The following is a 12,537-nucleotide window of genomic DNA, read 5'->3' on the forward strand; positions in this document are numbered from 1 at the left end:
ACACTGATTGTTGTTAGATTTTTAATTATATTATTATACAATATTATTAATTTAATTAAAACGCTCTTTTAAAGGCCAGTGAAAGCATAGGCTACTGTCAGTTAAGTCCTACTCGGACGCTAATATTGTTTCTCATGGGCTTGTATGGTATTTTAAACATTTACAGGGGTAAGTCAGTGATTTTAGTGCCGTCCGAATCCATAATATCAGTGTTTTTCTCACCCAACCCGCGTAAAAATCCCTGGCCAAATTAGTACCGTTTTTTGACAAACAGGTCGTGTGGTAATTTAATTGCCGTCTGAATCCACATCTCTGAGTTTACAAGAAGAGATTCAAAATTCACGGTTTAAATCCTTTTTGATCACTGCCGAGCACCGTACGTAAGATGTACACTTTTATTACTGAAATGCTGTAAAGTATTTACAAGAACAATATTTCATCACAGCTCCATCTCAGCGAACAAAAATGGGAAAGAGAAGAAGGCACGTAAATTTTTGAAAAGGTTATTGTGGCAGCAATATATGTTACAATTTTAAAATATGTAGGCTAGGCTATTATAGGCTATTATAGTTTGGATTATTTTTTATAATATCCAATAATCATAATAAATTGCAATTTCAACTATTTCTGAAGTGCTTCTTTTATAAAGAACACCGCTTTCTCACATAAACAGCCCCTGCACGAGAGAATAATTGATTCTCGAGCCATCGATATCAACCAATTCAGCACCATCGCCACGGACAGCACCGGTAACGTCGCACGTAAGAAGGTATATCTTAAGCGGCTTCCTAAGGTATGGTTCGGGGAACACACTTAGGAACATAAACAACTTTGGTAAGATATATCTTTCGAGCTTTCTTAGCGCGCTAAGAGTGAGCGTTATCGGGAAACCGGGCCCTGGCTTGTTGAAATATTTAAACTAGTTGCAGCTTGTTAGTTAACCAGCAAGACTACATTGTTTGACCGACTTGCCCAAAATACCAGCTGGTCAGGTTTATGAAAAAGCTATCATTAATAATCTAGAGTTCACACAGCATATGTGCTCTGCAAAAATGTTAAAGATGCAACGAAGATGGACAAGAAGCTACAGCAGTCCACACTTACATGCTGCCACTGGTCTCGGATGAGCGGTCGGTAGCGTAGAAAGTACTTCAGTGGGAAGGTCTCCACATCGGGCCACGTAGTGGGACTGTTCCAGGTCACCTCTAGTCTTCGTGCATTGTTGGCTATGGGTTTGGCCACCACCTTCTCAGGGGGGTCAGGTTTCACTGTTGGACCAAAGAGACGTCGATGTAAGCTCATGACCTATCAAAGGTATCATATTTTAAAGTAATAAATCCCATCAAATTAATTCTGTCATCAGAATTTAATTTCTTTCTTCTGTGGAACACAGATGGAGAAAAGTTCTCAAATCGTATTCACATATGGTCATATTCTAATGAGTCACATAAAAACTCGTCTCGCCAGGTTTGACGTAAATGGCACCAAATGTTTTTTGGGCATCTCGTAACAGAGTTAGTTTGAAAATGCAAAAATGTATTTTATCCCTTTTCTCACACAATGATATGGTTTACTGCAAGAAACTACAGTTGAATAGGACACACATTTTAACTTTAAGACAGTTGTTTTTCAAAATATTGTTAAAGTATGCAAATGATCTAATTAAATATGAACAAAAAATAATATACAAAATCACAATGTTCTTAGGAATAACATTTTATATAAACCAGGTGAATGATGTGAATAAAACCCTGTCTGAAAACCTCCAATATAGATTGTGTCTATATAATGTCTTGTCTAATGAGTATCTGGAAAACTTTTCGGTTACTTTTAAGGTACTTTGTCTTTTTTAAGCTTGACAGCCCCTATGCTTTCATGGAAAAGGACAGTTTGAACATTGTGCAAAATTTCTCATTTAGTGTTTCCTAGAAGTCGTATAAGTTAAATAAATCATATAGGTTTAGCAATGTCATGAGAGTAAGAAATGTTGTGAACTATTCATTTAACATAGTTTGGAAATGTGAAACTGCCTCAAATGTTGAGATGCTAATGGTAAATGAGTTTTGACGAGGCTCAGTACAACAAGAACACATTTTGAATGGCTAAACAGAAAGAAGCACTCATGACGAATGCCACTAGCAAAACACTACAATGGAAAAAGAGATGAATGATGAATAGTGTTGAGATTTCCTCTTTATGATCCCCAGCTCGTCCCTCTGAGCAGAAAATCAGTTTGACATAACACACACGTCTTTTAAAGAAGCCACACTGTGACATTTCGTCCCCTGAATATCAGGAGATTCTGAGGTTTATGGGAAATAAGCAGAGAGCAACAGAGTGGCCTTTCTCTTCTTCTCAAGCTGCGGCATCCAAGGATCATTCTGTTTGCTCTGCGGTTTTAGCTTCACTCACACACAAACACATACACACGAGGACAAAGAGATGTTTCTGAGCCCCGTTCCCTTTACTATTCATAGCAGACACATAGTGGGTTCAGGATTTATAGCTCAGGCCTTGACCTGGCTTGAGCGAAACACTCTTTACGACTTTCAAACACTGTTGATGTTGTTTAGATGTCAGCTATTCGGATGCTAATTTTTTTTTACGTCTTGGCATGCTAAGAGGGAGGGCTAGACTGCAAAAATTCATTTTCTTAATCAGTAATCTATTTCCCCAGTGAAATTTCTAAACATCCTGTAGACAAGATAAATTGTTCACTTTAGAAGCAAATATTCTTTCTCATTTTTTTTTTTTTTTACCTTGTTTTAAGCATAAACCCTCACTAAAATCGGATTAATATAAGTCATAAGTCATATATATCCTTAATTTCAATATTTTTAATAGAAAAAAAAAAAAAAATCATACAAAAATACCGATAAAAAAATAAAATAATTTGCAGTGTAGCTGAAAAAAAAAAGCCTTGCATTTAGTTCTCATGTTCTTTGTAGTTGTGATCCAAATGTAATGATCTGCATGTTTTAGGTCTACTGTAAGTCAATTTATTTCTTTGATACTTCCATCAATATGTTCCCTACTTGTCAATGAAATGTATGCTAATCATAAGTTGCTTTTTCAAATGAAATCCAATCGCTGTTGCATATGAAATGCATTCCATTTTCCATAAAATATACACTAGAACCAGGGGGAAAATATTTTCGGTGTCAATCCAGTGATCCAGACGGCATTAGCATTTTTATTACTATCAAGCACACATGTAGCCATGCATGTAAGTATTCTATTTAGTTGCCAGAAGCCACTTCAACCACCAACAAACAACCAGTATATCAGAGATATTTTCTTCACTTCTGTTGGTCTACATTGATGTTGTTCTTTCAGTAAAGGAGGTGATAGTAGGTTACCAGAGTGTCTGAAAAATTTGAGCCAGATGTTTTGTCCAGGTCTGTTTGCTCATCACCAGTAAATCATCCAAGGTTAATAACGAATAGGAATTTTCTAAACAAATCTGGGTATTTTTTCAAGCATTTTAATGTGTTTCCATCAAAACAACTTGTAAATGACTTCATGATGGCGTTCTGTTGGTTAAACGACACACAACATTTCCTGTGTTGACATTAAAGCGAACAAAAATAAAAATAATAATAATAATTTAATATAAACTGTACCTATTGAAGACTCCTCAAAGCTGATGGCGGTGGAAGCTCGACCCAGCGAGTTCACTGCTGTAACGTTGACCCGGTAAGGATAGCTGGAGAAAAGTTCTGGAAACTTCACGTGACACCTGTTCTTATGAACTTCATCCCTCGTCACCTCCAAGGGCCTCTGATTGTGTCTGAAAAATTTTAAGAAAATGTAATCAAGTCTTTTCTGAGACAGAAATTAATATAGGTTAAGAACAACTTGAGGGTGAGTAAATGATGACAGAATTTTCAGTTTGAGCTATCCCTTTAACAGCAACACTAAGTTATTGTTGTATGGAATAAATGTCCATAATTTCCGGAATAAACAAACATTATTATTCCATTTTGATGTTTTGCAGTGGTACCGCATGGCACAAGAAAAGCAGATATGTTAAATTAGGCACTGCCATTTGCTTGCCCCCAGGGTACCGTCTGGGCAGAGGCCTTGTAGCTGACCTTTAAACCTCCTGATATCAGCTCTGCATGTGCATTGCAGAAATCATTTATTGGGTTTTGATGAAGCTTTATTGAGGTTATCCTTCGAAAGCCTATTTTCATACATAAATCACTTGTCATGTAGATAATGTCTAGTCCTGACATTATGTTCTTGTATAATGACCTAAACGGCACAATTTATGACACTTAATGGATTATTAAGTTGTTATTAATAGAGGTGAAACAAGGTCAATGCTATTTGATTAAAGTCAACTTTAATTGCCAGTTCCTTTGGAAATCCGACACATTAGCCACAGAAAACTATTTTTTTTTTATGTTTTGAGTGATTCATTTCTCAGCTCAACAAGATATTTCTTTGTACATGTGTTATAAATTTAAGTTTTGAGTAATATTAATTTACAACGTACTTACTGTAGGATTAGGGTTAGGAATAGGGTTTGGTTTAAGGTCAGTTGCATGTAATTATGTATATTTAAGAGTTATTACAAGTAACTATAAGTGTAGGACACTGTAAAATACATTTTTACCAAAGTATTTTGAGTGAATATGCAATTTATTTCAAAAAGTAATTTATTCCTCGTTTCCTCGATCACAATAAATACATAAATAAATAAAATCTTACTCACCTCAAACTTTTGAACTACAGTGTATTTTTCCATGCTGACAAATGTAAATATATTCCATTAAAACTGAAATTATTATCTTGTGGTGAGACCATTGAAAATGTTGGCAGTGCAGGTACAAATCTAAACTATTGGCTAAACTATTAAAAAACTATTGGCTAAACTATTTAAAAAATAAAAAAAAGCTACAACACTATAATAAAATGTTTAATTAGGGTATTAACTTCCATTTTTAAATTATGCTTTTGTGAATATTTTATCCATTGCAGGACTTAGCTTACATCACCTGTTATTCCCATGGTCACTGTGATTTTGACATTTTTTTTTATCCTGGAATAACATTCCTGTCCAAAAATTTATTCCTAACCCTATCCCTACCCTTAAACTTAACTCTGGCCATAACTTATCCCTAAAATCAGAGGGAAATGATAGGTGAATAACACTTATAGATACACCTAAGCCTGATTGTAAGCCTAAACTTGAAATAAACTGTAAAATTGTCCCTAAAATCTGATTGGTTGAATGGACTGTTGTCCCATGATCAACAAAGATGTTGATCCAGGAACATGTTGTACTTGGTGAAATCAGGTTCACATATTCCAAGTTGGTCTCCTATCCAAGTATTAACCAAGTCAAACCTTGCTTAGCTTCCAAGATGCACATGGTTGACTGGGCGTAAATATGGAAATATGTGCATATGATTCCGATGAGCTATGTGTTCTTATATTAGAACAATATAATATTTTATGTGTTTCAAATGTCCAGTATACAGGACACTGATTATACACCCTTAAATATTTGAATTCATATATTTAGCCATTTAAAACTAAGATCAGTAATCTCATTAGAAATAGTAAGTAGTGCATAAAGTGTAGATTCAGACGCTTCCCATTTGGATAAAGCTGCCTTATGGTCGTCCAGACAGATGTGGACAGAAGGAGAGAGAGAAAGAGGGGTTGAGAGACAGAGAACTGGAGCTGTGCAGCGTTATCCACAGGGGCTTTCAGATGAGAGTCCACTTATACTGCCTTGAGTTCCAGCACTCAGAGTCAGACAGGCCTAATCAGCTCTCAGCAGACAGTGTCTAACCGCATAGATCACTGATTCAGATGAGCTCAATGCGTCTCAAAGCCTCTGCCGAACACGAGAGGGCATGACATGACAGACGGAGCGAGAGGCAAGCAGAAGGAAGTTGGGGCTGATCGGGAAGCGAGGGTTGCAAACAAAAGGAAAGGCAGACAAGAAAATATCTTACTGGACGTTGACTTCGAAGTCCGTAGGGATGAACGTCGGATGCTGAAGGTGCCAACTGCAGTAGAAGCCTTTGGGGTAGGTGTTTGAACGACACGTCACCTGCGGTTCCTTCGGAACAACTGTGAAAAAAGCAGAAGGGGGGAAATGTAAGTACCTTCTCAGCTACAACACCTTCAGAAATCAATCAGCGGCCCAAAATACAAGTCCCATGAGGCTTTTACGATATCCCCTGCTCCTTTGGCTGTGTAACCCCTTGAACCTCCCCCATTGCAAGTATCAAGTGGGAAAGGAAATGTAATAACCGCCCATGCCCTCCTTCCAGATTAGGGTCCTTTCTTACAGCGCCACTGGACCGTGCCCACCACTGCAAGAATTGAAACTGATGACTTGGACCGGTTGCCAGGGTTACGCATACTATTACCCCTTCCCATGTGTTCCTGTATGTGAAATGGAGAGTGATTTAAGCTCCGTTGGCTGCCGAGCGCCGCCTTCTCCTTCCTCATCTCCATCGGCCCCCGGGGGCCTGACAAACTAGAGCCCAGAAGAAACAAAACCGCTTCTAAGGCTCACCTCTGGGCTTCCCTTTGAGCTTTGATTGCGCTAAACATCGCACTAAGCTGTCAGCTCACACAGGTTCTTTCCTTACGTGATTGCGACGAGGCTGGCTTTGAGATTTCTGATGGAGAATTCTGCTGCGGATCCTTGTATCTTTGCCCTTATGGGAACTTGCAGAGCTCTTAAGGCTAATATAAAAGGCACTAACTGAAGAACATTTCAAAGGGACTTTAAGACTTTTTCTGTGCAATCTTATAAGTGGTGCTTGCTAAATTACCCTAACCTACATCTGGAACTTTGTCCTTTTTTGTATAACAGACTTGAATGTTACCTCAAATTATGTACTATGACTTTAGATGATCAACTTGGCGGATGATAAAATGGACGAAAATGTCCAGTAAACTTACCTGTACACTGAATGAGGAACCCAAATAAAGACACTAGAATATATTGATAGACTTGAGGGTGGGCTCTTTTGATTTGGACCAATCAGCAACCACATAGTAACAGTCTACCAACCACCAAGAACACCAATAGATTGTCACCACATTTTCTTCTTTTTTTTCTTTTTTTTTTGAGAATAAATAAGTGAAATACAAATGAAGAAAATCCACCAGTGCTACAAGACAAATTACACTTGCATTCTAGATATAAAACAAGCCTTAACATCAGTTTTTCTTCTTGGGTAAATAAATCATGTTTAGATACTGTATCTTTACTATAAAACAAGATAAAAAAATATTATTTACTGAAGTGTACAAACAAATACAAATTACATAGCCTAATAACCCATCCTTCAATAACCTCTCAATTGACCCTTTCACATTTTTCCTTCGTCAAATATATTTTATTTTGATGAGCTTATTACAGCAGGATAGAATTGTAGAAAATAGACAGCTGTGAAAACACATTTTATTTTGTTACTTGGGTGAAACATCTTGTCCAATTCATTATTCTGCAATGAAGAATCAATTGCCAATTGAGTTTTACTCTTTTGTTTAGAAGTAAACAGGAATATTGATATAAAAAAATCACAACCCACACATTAACAGACTGGAGTTACATAATTCATTGCTAGACTAAAATATCAACAATAAGATGCTGGAAATGATCTGTGTGGGAACACATAGTAGCACACTTGTTAGAGGAGAGGAGGGGTCCAGAGCATGATGTGTTTGACCTGACATTCCAACCATGAGCTGCTAACTCAGTGCTTAGACGGTTTCTCCTTAGGAAGTGCATTCCTCCATAGAGTTCGGCCTGCAGGAGGCCTTCCTCACCCTCAGGACAAATGGGCACACTGACAGCTCACAGACCCTCATCCCTGGCTACTAAAAACACCGGAACCCTCCCCTTTCACTTCCCCACCCTTCCCAAAAGAAAGTGCATGGCCATCCGCACAGTGGAAGATCTCAAAGAGGTGAAAGCGGCAAAACAAAAGAAGGTTGCTTTTCTGAGAGAATTTGCAACCTAGCAACACTTCTATTGTTTCCTTTATGCTTTTTTCTTTCTTTCAAAATATGCAAACACAGTTTCTAATTTCTCTCTATTGATTACATGGCTGGTTATGGCCTGGCTATTTTCTTTACAGTTTTTATGAGATTCACCCATTTTGTCTCATTTCCAATGAATATTAAGGGAGTTCTTCCTAAAACCACACTGTCAAAGCGCTTGCCTCATTATTGTTTGCCTCACATATTGATAATGTGTATGACTGATTTAATGTGCATGACTGAGATATTCTTTTTCTTGTATTTCTCAGGCCTCTCCTTTGTATTTGGATTGCATTTGAATGCAAGAATGTGAAAAACTAGGGCGGGATAAGCCCAGTAACCTCTGTGATCTCAGTTTGGTCAGCAAGACCTCACTTTATGCAGCCATAACCCTTAAGAGTGCTGTCATATCATATACAGGCCTAGCAAATGATACCTTCCAAACTCCTGGTACAAGAAGGGAAACTTCAGTACTATTTGGAATAAAAGCTGATAATTGCAGAAGTCAATGAAGAGGTGCAATTTAGCTGTCAGACGAAATATACTTACTGGTGAAAAAAAATCCTTCTCTGCCTTCCGGAGTCCTGTTTTTATATATTGATGCAATTTAAACGAAACAGCCGAAAACATTTGCCTTTGACCTCGGCTGCTTATTCCTTAACCCCACTTTTAAATCTGAATCCTACTTGTCACTCAACGTGCTGAAAGCATCATGCGCGATTCTGACCAAGTCTACGACCCTAGACGCATCAGGTAAACTCTTTCACACACTCAACAAATCCAGCTGGTCATACAAAACCCCAAAAGGAAAGGCTGTGCTATTGGCCCCCTGCATTGTCGGCTGTCTGCTCCCTAATCTGAGGCCATTAAAAGGCCAGCACAATGAAAGACATGGTTGCAGGGGTCACTTGATAAATGTCAAATCGCCAGGCCACATGAAAGGCGAGCGGGAGAATCCCAGGCGACCACCGCTATCATCACTAACTGCTGATCTGTCAGAGCTGGCTCTGAGCCCCCCTCCATGACATGTCTGGAATGTGTGCTATGTGCTCGGCAATTGGAAGCAGCGGCGAGAAGAGTGTGGGGAGGGGGACAGGGGTTCGAGTTGCATGGAAGACCTCTAACAGCAAAAAAAAGTGGAGATCAGTCAAAGGAAACACCTAATGTTGTCTAGCCCAGCACCTAATGTGCCGTCAGACACAGCTGACAAGAAGTTCATAATCTGGAAGCATGCTGTGGGTGTTTGAAAGCTTGCATAGCCATAATTATTTAATAAAAAATGTGTTGTCTAATGCAGCTGCTTTTGCAGTGATACACGAAGCATTTTTAAATATTTGCTGTAACAAATGGGTGCTCTATACAACACTTGACCTGTAAAATCAATGACATATGCAACACTTGGCCCATGCAAGCATTTATATATATATTTTTAATATAAATTCTTTAGAATCTTCTTTGCATATTCTATTACTGTATTATAAATATGTTATAAAACAGTTATTACTAAATATTTAATTCATCTATGCATGTTACACCACACTGTTCAATAAAGTCAACTTTCTTCAATTGTTATTTTCATTTAATGTGGATATTTGTTAATTTGGACTTATTTTATTTTTTGCTTTTTGTAGGATTTAAGATGTGTTTTAAAGATGTGCTCGCCTTTATCTACAAATTCCAAATCGTATTATTTTTCTATATTTTGGTTAACCTAAATTGTACTTTTATTTTTGCATCTTGTCTAGAAGATCAGGATTTGGGGGGTGGGGTCTTCAAACAGGAAAAACCATCATCATAAATTAGTCACAGTGCTCGTCCTGTGCGGAAAGTGCCTGGCTGGCATCTTTTCAAGGAACAGCTTTGCTCCGTCTGTGCATGCATGCAAATTCATCTTATGCCTCGGATCCTAATCGAAAGTCCAATATAAAAAAGCCCCATAAATCCTCGACAGAGGTGCATGAATCGGAGTGAGGGTGATGCCTATAGAAGACCACTGCTATAGACCAGCTAAATGAATTGTTCTCCCACAAGTGCCAATAAATCATCAATCTCCTCCGAGTATGTACTGCATCAACTGAACGCTAGCGACAGGGTTTGTCTTTGCCCCCCTTTCATGAGCAAAACGAGGCAGCACTTTATTCATGCTATGCTTTGTTGGTAAAACATTTCTCCTCTTGACCATATGTTTCGACACACCGTAGAGATAGACAGAGCTGAGCAAATGGGAGAGGAAAAAGCCAGTCAGCAATCTTTAGCAGAATAATTTCAAAGCATCACACAAGCAAAATCCACCATGGTACGGTGACAGTAAATCTGAGAGTAATATACTGTGCAGTGTTAACAATCTATGAGGTTAACAATCTATTTAATAGTGAAAGCTGTAGAAAAACATGGTATATACTTTGTTTAAAAAAAAGCCTGGTCTCAAAGGCTTTGTCAGGGTAGGTGCTGTTGTTTTCACTCAACGTGTGTTCGTTCAGGGTGGTCTAATAATGTAAACCAGCTCTCAACAGCTTCAAATCACTAGATTTAGACTATTTTCTTACCCATGAAAAGAATAATTTAGCATGACTTGTAGCTAACCGAAGCTATGAGTGATAATTAAGTAATACAGTTGCTACTGGTTAAATATATAACAACAAGCAATTAGTTTAATATGTAACAGTCCCCGCAGCTTTTCAAACTGGTTGCTATAATTGTCTCTTGTTAACTGCTGAGCTGTGTGATGCTACGGAAACCAACAGACAAACCTTTCCAGACCAACTGCTCAGACCATTTGGAGCATTCCCAGAAATCACATCTGAGTCTACATTATCACCAGCCATCCCTTTTAGCCCTCTGTGACCAAAGCAACCAGTCTAATATCATATCCACTTCAGTGAAATTGCATAGAAAATAAAAAAATTATCTAAGGTGAATTTCAAAGGTAGCAACACAAGTTGTACATATGCAGTGACTAGAGCAGAGACCATCTGTACAGGGGTGGAATACATGATTAATACTCTCAGACGCTAAACCCCAAGGCAGTATTTTTATATTGAAACCATTAGCATGTGATGGAAAAAACAAAAAAACAAAACAGCAGTTCTGTTTCCACAGACCTTCTCCTGCATTGTCTCTTAACAAAGGGATGTTTTAGAGATTTTAATTTTAAGGACACAAAAAGTTCTGGTCACTCCGGAGGGAATTCATCAGATACGGGTTGGAACTGTGACCTAGCACTAGAGTGAATCCCGACTTAGGATTGAGGAATACTTCACAGTGCAGTATTTTAAAATGGACAAGTTGGAATTGACAAAGTGGACTACATTCTGTGACCCCGTCTTTGCATTTTCAAGTCTTGCACACAAAATAAACTTCTGCCACTGAATTTTACCAGTCAGCATTTTAGACCTAAAAGTAAACATTTGTAATCATGGTTTACAGGTTCCTGGGTATCTGCTATTCAGAACACATTAAGAAAACTTCTCACACTGTGTCCTTCTTGAAAGGCAGTGCTGTTCAATCCTGCGATCAGAGGGCAACTTTCCTTTAGAGTCTTTAACATCCCTGCCTGGAAGTTTCTAGTGATCCTGAAGACCTAGATTAGTTGTTCAGGTGTGTTTAATTAAGATTAGCGCTCAACTCCCCTGGAAGGTGGCCCTCCATGAAAAGGATTGGACACCCCTTCTTAAAGGGTTTGTTGTGTAACTTTCTTCTTTGGAACACAAAAGGAGAATTTATTGAGAATATCCTGGCCACTGAGGTATTATTGGGGCTGTCAAGCTTCAAAATGACCCCATAGTGCAATGATATGTCTTCTGAAACCATACGATATGTCAAGAACAGACAGACATTTAAGATGTTATGCACTAAGAACCTTGGCATTCACTCTATCTCTACTTTGTGTGTTTGTGTGATCATTGTTCTTCTGAGTCAAATCTTTTCAGTGAATCAATTAATCCAAAATTTTCAGTAGTCTGATTGATTTGTTCATGAATCAGACAGATATGGTTCTCATGATCACCTCACTGACAGCACACTGGATGGAAAGATTAACAGTGAAAAATAACTTAAATTTTAGCATGTTCATCACACAAAGTTATAGTATAATATTGTATGATCATATGATAATAAGTATCGTTATGGTGATTTTGTGTCCTGAAACTTGAAGCTTGTGTCCACAGGCAATTATTTTTGTCTCTTCCTTCCATTCAGTTACAAAGTTAAAGAACCCAATACTGCAGACAAATATCTGATGGGGACAGGGAGTCATCAAGGGGGAATTAGCCTCTGAAGTGGGTCATCATGAGGGGCTAATTTGACAGAAATGCGGGGAGGAAGACTGATGATCGCTGAGCATGTGGTTGAAAAACAAAGAGGGACGGGCTGATGGATGAAGGAGGGGTGGGAGAGGTAAATGGACTGTCGTGGTAGACAACAGCATGGACAAAGTAAAGCCTGAACTGAGCAGTGTTTGGGTGGTCTTTGAGCCAAGGTGGACTTCCATGAGAAAAGTGTCTCTTCCTGGGAGTTTTT

General features: G+C 38.3%; 1 protein-coding gene across 2 annotated transcripts in view; it reads right to left on the reverse strand.

Annotated features, from left to right (window-relative positions):
- The window catches only part of cntfr (ciliary neurotrophic factor receptor), a 188,695-nt gene that overhangs the window by 42,011 nt on the left and 134,147 nt on the right, over positions 1-12,537 (reverse strand). For both annotated transcript variants that reach the window (XM_084104055.1, XM_084104056.1), the window contains exons 4-6: positions 5,973-6,090; positions 3,624-3,790; positions 1,105-1,268 (exon numbers count right to left, since the gene is read on the reverse strand). In XM_084104055.1, coding sequence (XP_083960181.1) covers positions 1,105-1,268; positions 3,624-3,790; positions 5,973-6,090 — 449 coding nt within the window. The remainder of the gene's footprint in view (positions 1-1,104; positions 1,269-3,623; positions 3,791-5,972; positions 6,091-12,537) is intronic.

This window comes from Abramis brama (genome assembly GCF_963993115.1).
Source record: "Abramis brama genome assembly, chromosome: 25".
In the NCBI taxonomy this organism is placed as follows: domain Eukaryota; kingdom Metazoa; phylum Chordata; class Actinopteri; order Cypriniformes; family Leuciscidae; genus Abramis; species Abramis brama.